General features: G+C 43.9%; 1 protein-coding gene across 3 annotated transcripts in view; it reads right to left on the reverse strand.

Moving 5' to 3' along the window:
* The window catches only part of RABL6 (RAB, member RAS oncogene family like 6), a 57,077-nt gene extending 40,916 nt beyond the window's left edge, over positions 1–16,161 (reverse strand). Inside the window, exons 1-4 of one of the 3 annotated variants that reach the window (XM_082775400.1) lie at positions 15,615–15,718; positions 11,659–11,699; positions 8,690–8,824; positions 2,372–2,419 (exon numbers count right to left, since the gene is read on the reverse strand). In XM_082775400.1, coding sequence (XP_082631526.1) covers positions 2,372–2,419; positions 8,690–8,824; position 11,659 — 184 coding nt within the window. In that variant the 5' untranslated portion in view covers positions 11,660–11,699; positions 15,615–15,718. Of the gene's footprint in view, positions 1–2,371; positions 2,420–8,689; positions 8,825–11,658; positions 11,700–15,614 lie in introns of all 3 variants that reach the window. The other 2 variants (XM_082775399.1, XM_082775401.1) reach the window with 2 other exon arrangements.
* Positions 16,162–16,620: the final 459 nt, after the last annotated feature.

The raw sequence follows: 16,620 nt of genomic DNA on the forward strand, positions 1-16,620 counted from the left end.
TGCAGCTTACTGAGTTTCCCCATACTCCCCTGTACATACTCACACTGAGACATAAAGAATGGCAGTACTGCATAACTGAGAAGAAGCTGAAGCTGCTTTATAAGACTAAAGCTGAACACTGAAGTTTATGGACACATCCTTTAGACAGACAGTCTAGCAACATCCCCACATCAGGCCTTCAATACAGGTTTTTTAACATCTAAATTTAAATAGAGGTCTCTTAATTTTCTGTATTAAGGAACAGTTGTTCCAAGACGGGAAAAGTGGAAAAAAAATAGCCTGGAAAAGTATGCATGTCAAAATGCATGCTCAGAAAATGCACTTCTGGCAGTTTAAAATCCAGCCTGATAAACGCAGCGTTCTGCACATCTCTAAGTATGCACGTTAGCCAGGGTCTTGTAGGCAAAGGAAAAAAAGGAGGATTAGTTCTCATCAGCACTATTCTGCAGCAGCACTGGATAGAAGTCTACTTTCTAGATTGGCATTGCTCTCACCAAAAGCATCACGCAGGAGGATTTTTTGTCCTAAGCATACAAAAGAAAGAATAAAAATGTCATGTAATAACATTTTGATGATGCTTACATATGAGCCAGTTTTTAATGCTTAACTTGCACACTTTGCTGAAGTTGCATTTATCAAGAAACTGCAATGCTACAGCAATGGGAAAGGATTTGATTTTATTGTATCACGATACTCTGAAGTTTTACACTGCACTGACTGAGTACATTTAACGATATAAAAATGCACATCTGTGGTCCATAAGTAGAGATCTGAACAGAATGAGTTTCATCTTGAAAATAAAATGTAAATAGAGTCTCTTCAGATTTCTAATACATGTTCCACAGCCAGAAACGAAAGCAGTACCAGAAGAGCTGTTATCAACATCTGCTCATATCAAATCCAATCCATCTTGCCAAAAAAATGACAAGTCTCTAGTTTAGAAGATGACTCTGCTCAGAGAAGCTATTCACAGAAATAAATGCTGGAGCCACATGATTCCCAAATTAACTGTCAATCTATTCATACCGAAGCTGCAAGGCTGAGAGAAAACAGATGTTTTGCTTAAGATTCCAGCCCTGTGCATATTATCCCAGGATCTGAAAGCCAACTTGTCATCAGTTTGACTTCAGCAATACCTCTGACTTAAGTAAGGTTTTTGCCTATGCTGTGAAAGACCAGGGTTTAAAAGAATAAAATAATAAAGCTACCAGGGCTTTCATTTAAAGTTACTGGCTCAAGTTTAAGCTACAGGCTCTGCTCTGTTAAGCATCTGAACTACAGATGCTATCTTAATTACCTTTTTGTTTTTGCTCTTTTCAATATCATTTAGATAACATGAAAAACTTACTTTCTCCCTTTCCCACTCCCTATTGTATCTATCCTATTATTTTTTGGTGTTAATGCATGTGTAAGTTGCACATGTGGTACATCAGAGGCAGAACACCTTGGATGTAGGTCTACTGAGGGAATGTGTCAGGAGTCAAACCAGAAGAGTTTGAAATTTCAATCACTGTTGTCAATAAATTTGAGGGAGAGAAGCACACAAAGAACAGACTTGCAGAGCATAAGACTCTCACTTGTAAAGCTGCTTTCATGATCCTACTCACACTTTAAACAACGAGCCTGCCTGGTACAGGAGACCTCTCAAAAGCCAAACAAAACATGAATTTGGGGCTACAGAATGGGCTTTAGGATTTACATCTGAGCTCCCAACCCACTGTAGTAACAGATTCCATTGCATTCAGGTTGTGCCTTCACATATGTCTACCATTTATTTAAGAAAATAGAACTTCATACACTGGTAAAAATTGAAAACTAATGAAAAATACATTTTATACATCATAACACTTTCATTGGCTAAGCATTTAGGACAGATTTAAGTAATCAGTTTCTCTTTCATCCTTTCCTCCTGCATACATTATTCACTGCAGGTAACATTTTACCAATTCAACAATACCATTCCTTTATAAAAGCAGCTTGGCAAGAATTTTATAAACAGAACAAAGAACTCAGTACCTGTGTATAAATATACATAAAACTATAAAGGAGAGAATATGAAGTTTATAGTAAAATTCAGAGTCTGATTACACTAAGCAGCAGACTATTTCATCTGTCACACAGCACATGAAACAACTGCTTCTAAATACTGCATTTTATCTAAAGTTCATATTGCAAATAATGGGCTCTAGCATAGGAGACTCTTCTTTCCCTTCCGTATTTTTCCAGGAAGATCAATGTACTTCAAAAAAAATAAATACACACCTTTTTCTAAATAAATTAGAAGTAAATGGTACTTTTGATTCCATATAAATTCTTCATTAAAACTGAGAGAAAACAGAATCTCCAGTAGGAAAGAACTTATGAATCTTACCTTTGTCAACTACATCCCATACTTCAACTTTAACAATATCATCAGTGGCTAAAAGCACAAAAAAAAAAAGACAGCGTCAAAAAAATCGGTTCAGCAAAATGAACAACACTCAACCCTTACCACACAGAGTCTAAGCCAAAACTAGTACTGTCAAAGTAGATCAAAGTCAAAAGAAAAGTAATTCTTGAGTTAAAAAAACAAAAACCAAAACCAAAACAAAAACAAACAAACAAAACTAAACACAACTAACACAAGACCTACTTTGGAAGGAACAGGCTGTAATCCAATACTGTGATATCTAAAAATATTTCTTAAAGATTCTTACTCGTATGACAGATTTCCTTCACATTTTATCAGAGATTTAAAATGTGTTATAAATATTTCACATGCATTTTTTATAACATACAGAGGTTCTCATGTTTTTTCAGAAAAGATATAAATTTAATTTGAATAATGTCTGGTCTGAAAGAAAGGCATACGGCTGAAAAACGAAGGAATACACACATTTAAAGAAAATCCATCTTACTAAGGCCATTTTCACGTAAATATTACAAAGAGTGCAGGCAGCCCAGCAGCCACAGAAATCCATTCTCTGCAAATTTCAAGTTGCACTCTATGAAAAATAAGGTATTACTGCAGCTTGTTAAGACGTAAAACTGCTAAAATCAGTAAATAATGGGCAGCAAGTTAGATTTGAGTTGCTAAAATCTGAAGCAAGACAAACAAAATTCTCACTAGAAAGACACTGTGGCAAATACTGACAGCTAGCAGTTAAACTTTCAGTTGGCATGAGTGATGGGTAGCTTTGGTTAGAAATATATATTGAATCTGAATAAGCAGTCTGATCTTCACAAAGTTCCAAAACACAGTTACTTTTGGAAATGCTACAAAGTAAAGGTTGGACTTGGAGCAGCTCTGAAGTTAAAGCAGCGGAACATGAAGATGATAATGTCTGAGAGCAGAAAATAATCTCATAGCATGGCAAGAGAATTTAGCTAAGTGCCATTGTCCAGCTGGGAAACATTTCCCCTACAGAATGCACTGTTGGCTTAACTTAAATGTTTCAAAATATTGTAAATACAGTTTTTGAATGATTGTAAAGCTTGATCCTCTGCTTCTGGAGCAATATCCCTTCTTATTTTTATGTATAAAGGTCAATCAGCCTCTCTTTTTCCTCATAGCAACTCTCACTTACCTTCCCATTTGCTAGCAAGGAGGCATGGTACAAGATGAGGAGGCATGCCTGGGGTCAGCTCAGCCAGTACACCACAGGCCCAAACAGTGCCGAAAACACAACAGGCATACAGTAGCCTGCAGCCTTACACCCTCTGCCCAAACCATAACACTCCCCAAATTCAGTCTGGCCCCATATATTTCTACAAACCAACAAATCGGGTAGGGCTCAAGTCCAAATACTCGTGATTACTCACCCAGCTGTATGAGCAGCTCTTTACACCTCAGACTGTGCATCAGGGCGCTCTCACTGGGGCATGGGATGCCTGAGGCCATGGTGCATGCAAGGTGTGCAGTCAGGCAGCGGGTGCTCAGGCACAGATCACCTATTTGAGTTCTGCCCCTAAGTTCATACCTGACAGCTGGAACTGGCAGTGCTTCTGCTGCCCCAAAAGAACAAGGGACAGACAGACGTGCCAAGTCAATCTTGGTGCCTTTCAACAGTCAAGACACTCTGCAAAGGGACTGAACACGCTTTCCCTTCTCAGGCAGCAAATCTTTCAGGGGCGCAGCAGGCATCCAGAAGGCAGTTTGGTCTTTCCAGCAGCTCCACATGCAGCAGCACATAAGCACTAAGAAGAGGTTTCTCCCAAGAAGTTGGAAAACCATTCCAAAATAGTCCATTGGGGTGCCACACAGTGCTCTCCTAGGCCTGGTACCTAGTACTGGGACTTTGCTCCCAAGCTCCAGAGAACGCCACCTCCTTAAGCTAATGTCAATGCACCTTCAGTAATGTTCTCCTGGTGGGTAATTTCCCCAGTACTGAAATCCTGCTGAGCAGCAGCACTCCTAGATAGCTGAGGAGTTGAACTGTTTGACTAGGAAAGATCTCTCTATATCCTTTTATCTGAGGGGAAGTGCAGAACTTAGCTAAGAAACTACCTACGCAAGATGTAAGAAAATTGTTTTCCATGTCGGTGGTGTTTTGTTGTTTTTTTTTTTCCCTGTTAGCACCAGTGCTTCTGCTGGCCAGTAGCCAGTAAATTCTTCCTTTTCATCACCAGCTTCATTCCTGATTATCCTGAACACACAAGAGGATAATTACTTTAGTGTTGCTGTGCTGACTTTTTTTTATGACTCACACAGCAGTAGGAGCAGCATTTCACCCTAATGGATTCTGAAGGCATGTTGCAGGAAAAAGAGTGCCAATACATCATTTTAATTCTATAATTTGGATTAGCACAAGCCATAGATCAAAACACTCAAAAAATTTTTCTACTCTGTTGCTATTTCACTAAGTACTTTGTAGCCAGTGGCACATTAAGGCACTGTTCTCACAGAACATGGTGAAGAGGTGAGAAGACTCAATTGCAAGTGTTTATTTAAAAATAAGAATCATTGTTTTACAGGTGGGTTCATATTTACTCTCACGCAATTACATGACTCATTTCATATTCTTTGGATCACAAATCATACAGAGCAGAGCAACTCTGCAATTCCACACACCCATCTATAAGGCACTCAAAGCATTGGAACAAAAGTATTTGTTAATTTTTATTTCGGACTCCCTTTTTGAGGCTGACAAAATGAGAATAAAATTAATGACTCCCATACCCTAAAAAAAGCATACATTAGAGTCAGGAATGGTAATTCCTTACTTGGATACAAAAAAATCCATAACAGATACAACTGTTATACAACTGGCACAGAAAAGTGATTTTGTTCACTCCAAGTAGGAACAAGCATTGTAAGAATCCTTGAATATTTGACAGTGATATGATTAACATCTGTAAATATTTGCTGCCAACTACCTCATAACGTTTATTCAAGATAGCTTAAGAGCATGATCACAGGAAAAACAAAGTGTATTTTTCCTCTACAGATGAACTTAGCTAACAGGTCAGTAATTAGATCTGAGCCAGTCTCTCAGAGCATGCACATCACCTATGGAACATTCTCTGAGCAGGGAACGTATCTTGTGTATTTTTTTAAAAAAAGGAGGTTATTTTTACAAGTATTAAGGTCAGTATAGAATTTCCTACTGGAAATTATTAGTAAAAAATAATATGGTGTTTTATCGAGTGAAATAAACACAAATGAAAGGCACAATTTCACGTACAGTCTTCCAGCAAATTGCAGCAGCTTGACAACACTTGGCCTTGAGAAAAGTCCATTGCCATACGTACACATTGCTGTCAAATCTAACCAGGAAGCTCTATAAAGATGCATCCCATAAATACTAGAATTAAGAATTAGAAGTGACCTGCGGTTACCAACTGACAATAAAAGCCATCCTCACGTGTAGCTTTTTTCTACCCTGGGATCACATCCATGTTGAACAAGCCAGTGCGTAAGTCTCAGCTCACTAAAAGGCAATATAGACCCTAAAATATGCAGAAACACATAAGGTGAATGGATCTTTCTATACAAGAAGCAGCCTTCAAACATCTTTTTGCATGTAACTGTTCACAAACACAAAAAGAATTAGGCATGAATAAGCCTCTTAGAAATCAAAAGCTGTATTTACAAACAGTACTTATATTACTGACATTGATTAGAGAGGAAACTAAAATTCAGAGGGTTTTACCTGTGGTAATGCAGAAAACCACAATTAACATTCAGTGCAATCTTTAGACTTAGACATCTAAAAATAAAGTATTCTGTGTCTCAGTCTGGTCTAAGTCTATTTAGGCTAAAGTAATTTTGATTTTAGAGATAGCTTCCATCATCCAAACAATTCATAAGCTCTACATTCACACATCAATAACCAATGTATTGATATGCTGGAAGAGAAGAGTATGAGTGTGGGGGAAGGATGGCACAGCTGAAATGCAATATGCCAGACATTTCGATGGAGATGGAGGATACCACTGCATGAACACTGCAGATCTGTCAACACCTTGCAAGAGCAGATAGGCAGAACATCCATAACATTGTACCCAAAATAAAGGTACTTTTATGAAGAAATGCAGAAGCTAACGAGCACACATTTGCAGCATGGCCATACAGCAGGTCCCTACCAAAGAATCTAAACACCTGTGACATCAGGCTTAGCTCAACATCAGATTGTGAATGTGAGAGAAAACCACTATTGGACTGAGCAAGGACCTGTTTTTCTCCCCTATCCATGGCAGAGTGCAGCTATCCATCTGTGGTGGTTTTACTCGGGTGGACAGCTGAGCTCCACCACAGCCGCTCTCTCACTCCCCCTCCTCAAAGGGAAAGGGGGAGAAAAATACGATGCAAACAGCTCAAGGGTTGAGATAAGGACAGGGAGATAGCTAAATTATTATCATGATGGGCAAAACAGACTAAGAGTAGGGAGATAGTAAAATTTATTGCCCGTTACTAACAAGCTAGAAAAGTGAGAAACAAAGGAAAGAAACCAAAAACACCTCCTCCCCCTGAGCAGTGCAGGAGAATGGGGGTTGCGGTCAGTCTATAGCACTTAGTCTCTGCCGCTCCTTCTCAATTGCCCTCTTAGAATCATAGAATCATTAGGGTTGGAAAAGCCCTCCAAGTTCATCTGGTCCAACCACCCCCCTATCACCAATGTCACCCACTAAGCCATGTCCCTCAGCACCAGGTCCAACCTTTCCTTGAACACCCCCAGGGATGGTGACAGCACCACTTCCCAGGGCAGCCCGTTCCAATGCCTGACTGCTCTTTCTGAGAAGAAATGTCTCCTAATCTCCAACCTGAACCTCCCCTGGCACAACTTGAGGCCATTCCCTCTAGTCCTATTGTTAGTTATCTGTGAGAAGAGGCCAACCATCAGCTCCCCACAACTTCCTTTCAGGTAGTTGTAGAGAGCAATAAGGTTTCATCCCCCAAAACCAACTAGTTTACACTACCTTTTGTAGCCCCTACATCAAAGTGAGCACTGTATTGTGAAGGACAGACATATCCTACCTGAAACAGCTCCTAAAAAGCTGCTGCCCTGAACAAGCGGAGGGCAAAGGACTGAGGGGTCCTTCCCAGAGTACCAGCCCTACAAAAGCACTTACTCCATCCCTTTTCTTCCCCCACAGCAGGCCAGCACCATTGATACCTTACACACTGAGCAATACAGGTGTAATGTGGCAATCATTTCTCCTATGGACAGGCCCATGGACCTACCTGTGACCTGCACCTGTAGGTCTGTATGTACACACACACACAGGACCAAAAAGCCCTAAGGAGAGGAGCACTGGCTGTGCACAAATCCAACCACGATCTCTCAATATACCCTTTTTTCCCCTCATATCCAAGCTTTTCCCTCAGGATTTTCCTGGTATAGTCCGGAGCCTCAGGCTTTATAAGGAGACAGAGCAACTGCTTCAGAAAAAGAGGCAAAGTGGTGCGGATAAACTCTATCTGATAGTAACAAACTGCTGACTTTTTTTTCAAAGCAACATCAGTCTTACAGAGCAAATTCATGCTTAGTCAGTAGCGCATGCCCCAAGGCTGTGGCATTTTTGATCAGGAATCTAAAAGCTTGACTTTAACACCCTCTGGAACCATAGTCTGATGCAATTTCAGTGCCTGCAGTGTCTTCTCCAGGCTAGATGCAGGGCTTTTAGAGCCACTTTACACTGCCAGAGCAGATGGGAAAGAAAAAAAAAAAAAAAAAATCACACCTCATCTCTCAAAAAAGCTACTGGTAAGATACTTCCATGTTTCAGTAAGTCAGCCTAGAGCTATTAGTACTACAACCATTTTTAAAACATCGTCATCACCAGTTAAAGGATGTTCTCTACATTTTAATCAGTGAAAGACTAGTTCACATCAAACTCTTCACTTGTACACAACAATATAACACCAAGCAGGTTTAGCCTCAGAGACAGATTTTCATAATAAACCTGTTTCCATTAGCAAGTCAAGCGTATCACAAATACTTCAAATCTTTTGGATCACCTACTAAAAACCTTCCTAGAACTGCAACTTTCAAAGGTCTATTTTTTCTCTCTTATATAGTTTGATTAAAATTATTGAAAATATGACTGAGAAACTGTGAATAATAAATTAAAATAAGATCGATGAGAGCTCACTTTATCTCCCAAGCAGACACAGAAGAAGCAAATAAGGCTGCAGTGGAATTTCTGCCCCCAAGACACAGACCCGCTGTCCCATGACAGCGGCTCCTTCCACCCCCTTTCATCTTACTTTTGTAATTCCAGTGGATGCTGGTGACTTGGATCTCCTGAGTTGGAATATATTCCTCAATAAACTTCTTTCCCTGCAGTCGGTGCCAGAGTGTGGTTTTCCCAGTGTTCCTGTCCCCTCGGATAACAATTTTCACTGGGGAAAAGAGCAAGCAGATAAATAAAGTTGATTAAAAGCAAATCAAAGAATGCTGTGATGAGCATGTTAACTTTTTGTGAGCATTATTCAGATGTAATTAGTTCTCCCATATTACACAGGCACGATGGGTTTTGTTAAAAAGCATGAGACTGTCATTAAAATTAGTGTTTATTCAGCTACTCACACTAGCTCAGCAAGAAGAACCAACATCAAGATTGAAACTTCAGAATCTGCACAAGCTAGCTAAGTTGCTGCTCTTTTTACCCTCCTGCATTTTTTCACCTGTAACCAGCCCTGTCTCATACCCTCTCTCTTTGCAAGCCTTTTATGTCAGGTTGCTTCTTCAATTACCTCCTCTACCATTCGCATTTCTCCTTAAACACTTCTCATTCCTTGCAGAAATAATCACTTCCTAGAGCCAGTTGCCCCAAGTCAGCAAAAGCCCAAGGACCAGTTCTTAGCTGAGCTGAATTAGGCAGTGTCCCTAGTCCAGAGGTGTCAGTCTGCACCCAGGCACTGGTGCAAAAGTTCTTGAGGATGCTGTAGGAGAGCGGAGAGGCAGCTTCTGCTGAAGCCTTGACCATCTCTGTCAAAGGGATGAGGCAGTTAACGACACGAGGGTCTTACCTGAAATCACCGCTGATAAATTCATCAAGCTGCCTCTGTTGATTGCCACAGTTCGAATCAAATTAGATCACAATAAATCTACTTTACATGCACTAGAAACAAGCTAGGCTGAACCAGAACAAGCACACCGCTCTGGGGACATAAATCAGCTTCAATAACAGAAATAAAACCAAGAAAAAACTGAATCTCTGTTGGTCCCCTCTGTGGCAAAGAAAGGGCCTCTGTGGCAGGAGCTAGGTCTTAACCATTTTTAAGGCACAAACATGCTGATGGCACTCAGCAAAGGCATTCTTAAAAATCGTGGTCTTAGGTACATGAGAACAGCTCCACTTCCACTGGCCTGCCTCAGGCCCAGCTGCCTAGGCCACCAGGCTGACCTAGCATGCCGCACATCCCTGCCTACTGCAAGAACCATCAGTCCATGCAAAATGCATTCAAGCCCACCCTGAGTAAAGAAGTGTCCAAAATATCTTGTCTTGCTGCAGTGAAAACAACGCACATGCAGAGAGCATCACCTGTACTGCTACCATAACCTGTACGCAACCCAGCAAAGCAACTTCTTTAGCAACTAACACCATCGACTTCCACAGGCTACCCTAACATTATCTTGTTCTATCTGAAAATGGAATATGTTGTTTTCTAAATCTTCTGTTACATTATGGGACTTTTGTTTTTAAATACCATCTTTGTTTTAAGTGGTACAAGCCTATTGAGAAACATAAGCTGACTTGAACAGGACCAGAATTTTTATGCTTGCATCTGATACACAGGAGCTATTATCCACTAAAAAATGGGCCACTCAGAGACATCTAACGGCAGATTCAGGTGATTAGCAGTAGGTTATGCATCATCATTTGGGCAAGGGAATCTCAGACTGAAGGCTGCCTTCTGTTGTAACTCAGGAGTTACTGCAGGCATTTCAGAGAAAAATTTAAGAGTAACAGTGCCTGGAGTCTGTGGAAGAGGTTTGTCCGGAGAAATTCTGTGCTGCAGTTCTGCTATGCTACGGTTGCTGTTCTGCTCCCACCCACTAAGAGGTATTGCTGTTTATTCTTTTACAAAGTTACTTATTAAAATAGCAAAAGGGTAATTAAGACACAAAGAACAAAATATTTATAGAATGACTTCATTTACAGGTACCAAAGCATCTCTGTAGAGACAACAAACCATTTCCTGCATTTCCCATTGCCCTGTGTGGGTTTTTTTTTTCATGCTTACAGATGGGGAAACAACCAAAGGAGGATTCCTTTGATATTTCTTAATGAATGAAATGCAGCAAGTCCATGCCACACAAAGAATAAGATCGTTTGTCCCCTTTAGAACCTGAAGCTTTCAAAATGCTCTCACTGCCTACATTAGAGAGAGATTTAAAAAATCAGCTTCCTCTAAAAAGTACAGCACAAGACATTGACACAGTGAGTTTTAAGGGACAAGCAGACCCTTCCTCAGTCAGGCTGCTTTCAAGGTGCACTTTCAGGACACCCACAGATGTCTCAGCTGTGAGCTCTTCCCCAGAAGGGGTCATCCCCAACTCCCCAGTTTTCCTACTGCTAACGCTTATGCAACTTATCAACTTATGCAGCCATTGTTGAGTTGGATCAAGAAACTGAACTGGCTGAAAACTAACCCTCATATTATTCATTTTCAGCACGCTCAGTTTCCTCCTCTAGCTCAAGTGCACAGCTGCATGAGCAGTAGGAGCAGTGCCAGCATGGCTGGGGGGGCAAGAAGATCACCCTCACCCCCCAGCAGCTACACTGAGATCAGCTTATGGTGCCTGTAGCAGCACGTGCTCCATTTGAACATGTCCAATGGCCCTTTTCAGGTTCAGTATTTTCTGTGTTAGGAACTCTCTCCTCCTACATAGTGTGTTAGTTTTCACCAGTTTTTGTTCATTTGTTTGCTTCTGATGATTGGAAAAGTGTTTAAAAATAAAGCAGGAAGAAGGCAGGTCGTATAGATCATTTTCAGCAAAACAAAATCAGTATCTGAGACTTCAGATGGGGCAGGTCTACTCAATGACAGACATCTGCAAGACAGGAAGAGCTGAATGAGCTTCAGGGCACAGCCAGCCAGGTAAACCACAGGCCCAGGCTGTGTCTGAATGTGACAAGACCAGCAATTAGGGGTGAGGTTAGTACTGTTACCTGTGGGATGTACACAGTTGCTACCTTATTTTGATTTCTAGTTAAACCAGTACTTACTGCAAACAGCCACAGCGTTGTAGCAAAGACAGCAGAATTATCTGTGGGAAAAAGGGTAGGGATTGGGAATAGATAAAAACGTGAGGAAAAAAATGAACAGATCACTTCTCATTCATTCTGTCACTGTGTCAGAAAAAAATACAGGGATTTTAATTCTGCAAATGGGGAAATGGAAGCAGAGCAGCAAGGACACAGGCCCACAGGCCGACTCAGGACTGGAAATTCCCAGCACTGCCCATATTCCTTCAGTATGCTGCAAGAGCTAAGGACTTCGGATCCCAGAGCAAAAATCCCTGAATATCTCTGCTAATAATCCCCGTATGAAGGGTCATAACCTTATTCTCATGAAGACGTTTGAGGCTGTGACTACAAGGCTGTAATTGGAACACTAAAAGCTAGTTCTGCCACAAAAAGAAGCAGACATGATCTACAGACACCCCCAAGCATAACTCCTGGGGAGAAAAGGCCAGACAGCAGTCAAAGCAAGTTTCCCACACGTTACACAAACACCTGTGACAGCAATAGAAAAAAAAAAAAAAAAAAAAAAAGAGAAGGTGGGAAGCAGCTGGAAGAGACAAGGTCTTTCTTCTGGAAGCAGTAATGAGTGAAAATATTTAACAAAACTACAATCAGAAGTTGGGAAGTACTATGCTAAAACAACACAAAGAAAGTAAGGACTACAATGCTCACAATAAGGATGCACCATACTCATTATGTTTTGTCTTTTAAAGCATGTTTTAGACAGACAAGTAATAAGAAGAGGGACCAGGGCAATTCTTGGAGCTACTGACTATGGTAGTTCAGCAGCGCTGCACGTTTACGCCAGGGTGATGCCCACAGGGAGGACAGCAGCAGGTTTTATTGGGTGGCATGCACGCTAGACACATCTTTCAGAATAAAGCCCAGAGCAGAAGGTGCACTTCTGGGAAATGGGACCACTGGGTTGAAAATACAGCACTTCCACATCTCCTGTCACCAGTCATCAGTCTGCAATTCCCAAGAAGCCTTCTCATCCATGTAGCCCAGCCAGAGCCACTCATTTCACCCTTCTTCAGGTCATACATAAGGTCAGCACTGCCTTATGTAAACTTCCACATTTGAGTAACCTGGAACTGGTAATTCCTTCTGTAATTTGTCTTGTAATTTGTTTAAACCAGCACCACTTCCAAAGGAACAAGATCCACCTCTGCCTCTCTACACCGAGCCTGTTCACTCAGGCCTTTGTTACTCTCCTGGGGCCAGCACAGCTCGCTGAACAGCAGCAGCCCTGGTCCAAGTGCAAAGCTAGCCCAACCAGAAAAAAAGAACAAGTTTTTACAAAAATTGGTTCCCCATGCTGGGAACCACAATCTCACATAAACAACCAAGCCATTAAAACCAAAATTGGTACAGACCCACTTCATTTTCATAATTTCTCTGTACCTTACGGAACTCTGGTGTTATTTGGGCTATAGTATGTAAAAACAGAAAAGCTCCATCCAGACGATAAAGGGAGCCAATAAGGAGTGTATGCCGGGAATGACGTATGAAAACACTTTTGTTTCAAATTAGGATGCCCCATGCAGAAAAAGCGATTGCTGACGAGGGCTGTTAGTGGCCTTTGCTCTCACCAGAAATTTAAACCTACCCACTCTGCAACTTTCTTCCTTTTGAAAACTTACCTGAGTGGGAGGGAGACCATCAACGCAAATCTGTTGACTGAGGCTGTTTGGTTATGAAACCTACTTGACAGCCATGAAAGCTGGCACAGCCCAGCCTGCCCCAAATCCCACAGGAAAGAGGCATCAAAACCCATGTGATAAGGCCCAGGTCCCAGCCATTTGCTGCCACTTTATCAGCAAGCGTTTTCAGCACACTTATATTTCTGGTAAGTAAATGGGCTACGCTTCATAATCAATAATGGACTATGGAAACAAGGAAGTATTTCTGTGGAACCAGTCATGACTGCACCCTTTGGTTTAGGGTTATGCAATTCCAGGGAAGAGTTTTAAAGACCTGTGTTAAAGATGGCTACAAAATGAATTTTGTACCCCCCTCTATTCAATTTCACATTTCCTAAGAAAGGAGCATTGATAGGACAAAGGATATGCAGCTCTCCCCTTTGCTTAGCAATGGCCCTTGCAACACCCATACCCTCACCATGCTGGAACTCACCCTACTTATCCAGTGCCATGGCTATGAGGGTGCTTCGAAATTCTTTCATAACCCTGCCCGTATCTCCTACGAACATTATATAACTGTGATACAGGGAAGAGTTACTATGGAGATTGGAAAGCTTCCCTTAAGGCAGGGACAGAAAGATGTGGTTTTATTCTTGATATAAAACCAGTGATTAGAACACAAATCTTGATGAGACCATGCTCAAAAGAAAAAGCTTTCCAGAGGCTTTTGGTAATGAGACAAAAAGAAACAAAGCTACAGTTGGTGGCTTAGCTATTTGCATTTTTGGCCCTGCTGTATTAATGACAAGCAGGTACACTTCCACAAAGGTTAGGTGGCAATGCAGTTTGTCAGCACCTAATGAAGAGCTGTCCCTTTTTACTTTTGTGCCAGCAGGATGCAGTTGATCTGTACCGCATGCAGCACAAACGTTTGCTGTTGAAACATCAACTCCTTTCTCTTACATAATTCACAAGTTGATATAAGCAACCTGGTCTCAAACATTTCCCACTGAAGCACAAGGATATGTTCCGGTCTGTGGGCTCTGCTAAGCCTCTGCAGAGATCAATAGTCTTCAACCAGATCTCCAGGTATGCTTTGAACGGTGCAGTGCTGTATGCCAAGGTGCAATAGTTTCATCTTCACCCCTCATCTCTCACTAGAAATTATGTCCCTTAACAATGTGTTTTTCTTGTCATATTCACAATTGCTTGCTAAGACACTCCTTTTCTAAATTAAGGACTTCTGGAATATCTACCACATGTGTTCTGGGTAAATTCAGCAAACACTCTCCCCAGCATAGCTGAGAGCTTCCAAAACTTATCACATTAAAAGCACAGTCAATAGTGACAACACTAAAAAAAAAAAAAAAAACACAACACACCAAACCCTTGATCTCTCCCTTCATTACAATTTCAAATTAAGATACAGCACAAATTCTATTCCTCCATCACATGTGCCTGCTCAGAAATTATTCAGTGCCACATTTACAAATCAGTCTCATTCCAAACTGCCACTCTCTCAGCTTCTTGCAGCCTGACTCCAGAGCGTGCCCATTCCCGTAGACGAGCTGATACTCGCAGCACTCTGTGGATGCAGATCTATTTTCAGCGCGAATGACAACTACTGTCCCCATCCCACTATTGTTACTTTGGGATGTATTTCACATACTTACAGTGCCTTCCTGAAATACTGTATTGAGTAACCTTTACTGAGCTTCAGCAGAAAAAACAAAACTCTGAGCTTCAATACTGAAAGGGAAGAATTCTGAAAATGTTTCCTGAGAAAAGAGCAAGTATATCTGTTGCAGAAACATAATCAGAATTAAATTATTTACCAAGGACACATATATCACTCAAGTTTTATTAAAGTCTGGCAGCGCAGAGCTTTTCAGCAGACCCTTATCATACAGCCACTAGAGCTTAATTATAAATACCATTACCCTGGGCTGCAGAGAAGGTCACCCACATGGTCTTGATACTTTAACTGGCGGTAACCGATTTACAAAGAGCTCTCTCCTGTGTCACAGTCAGCGTTAGGCATGCAGCCGTTCGGTACACCTCCCGCTGCCCGAGGACACCGCAGGTTCCCAAGTGCCACGCCGACACCTAAAAGGTTGCCATCCTTCCTCTTCCCCGAGTTCTGCACGCTCTAAGGTTTAACTGCAAGCTTGGCTTTCGGCTGACTACCGGCAAAAGAGCCACCGCGCGAACAGCGCCACCGGGGGCCCTGGCCGCGGATGGGGCGGCCCCACGGGGCTGCCCCCCGACAGACCCCGGGGCCGGGCTGCGACTCACTGTTATACTGGACTCCCTTGGCAAACCTCCTCTGCAGAGCCTGGTTCATGGACTGCAGCCCCGCGGGGATGTTCTTGTCTCTGACCGCAGCCTGGTCCGAGCCCACCAGCTTCTTCAGGGCCGAGAACATCGTTCTGCTCCCGCGCCTCCGCCACCGCCGCCAGGAAGAAGGCCGCCGCTCCGGGGCTCAGGGGCAGGGCGGCCCCGGGGGGGGCATAGGGAGGGGAGGGCAAGGGCAGGGCACGGCTCGCGGGGCCCTCAGAGCTCGGCCGGGGCCGCTCGGGCCATGAGGGGCGTCCCGGGCGCGGCGGGGCGGGGGTGCGCGGCCCGGCCCGGCCCGTGGGGGGCGACGCGGCGGGGAAGGGGCTCGGCCGGGCCCCGCCGTCAGCCGGGCAGGGGGCGCTAACCGGGCATGGCCCGGGGCGGCGGGCAGGGCACGGGAAGGGGCGGGCGGGCTCCTGCGAGGGGCTCGGGGAGGGGCCGGGCCGCGGCTCAGCCCCGCCGGGCGCCGCGGCTCGGGGCCGGGCGCGGGCCTGCCGCCGCCATCTTGCCTCTTCCGCCTCGCCGCGAGGCACGGAGCGCGCGCGGCGCCGGCTACGGAGGCCGGCGGGGGCTGGCGGGGCCGGGGGGGCGGGGCGGGGCAGGGGCCGGCCCCGCGCGCACCGGGACCCCCCGCCCCCGCCCCCGCCCCCCGCCCCTGCGGCCCCTCGCACTGCTCCGTCTCCCTCCGAGCCCCCCGGGACCGCTGCAGGGCCCCTGGTCCTGCCCCGTGACCCCCCCCGCCTCCCTGGGACCCCCCCGTACCCCCGAAGTCCCCTCCTGGGACCCCCCCGTCTGCTCTGCCCCCCCCAGTCCTCTCCCACAGCCCCTCCCGAACCCCCATCCCTCCCCGTGACCGTTCCCGTCCCTCCCAGCCTCCCGTGAGCCCGCAGCCCCCCGCCCCGTGCCCCCCGTCTCCAGTTCCCAGCTGAGGCCCAGGGGTGCCAGCAAGGCTCTGGGCTCTGAG

Source organism: Aythya marila, assembly GCF_965140915.1.
Source record: "Aythya marila genome assembly, chromosome: 19".
In the NCBI taxonomy this organism is placed as follows: Eukaryota; Metazoa; Chordata; class Aves; order Anseriformes; family Anatidae; genus Aythya; species Aythya marila.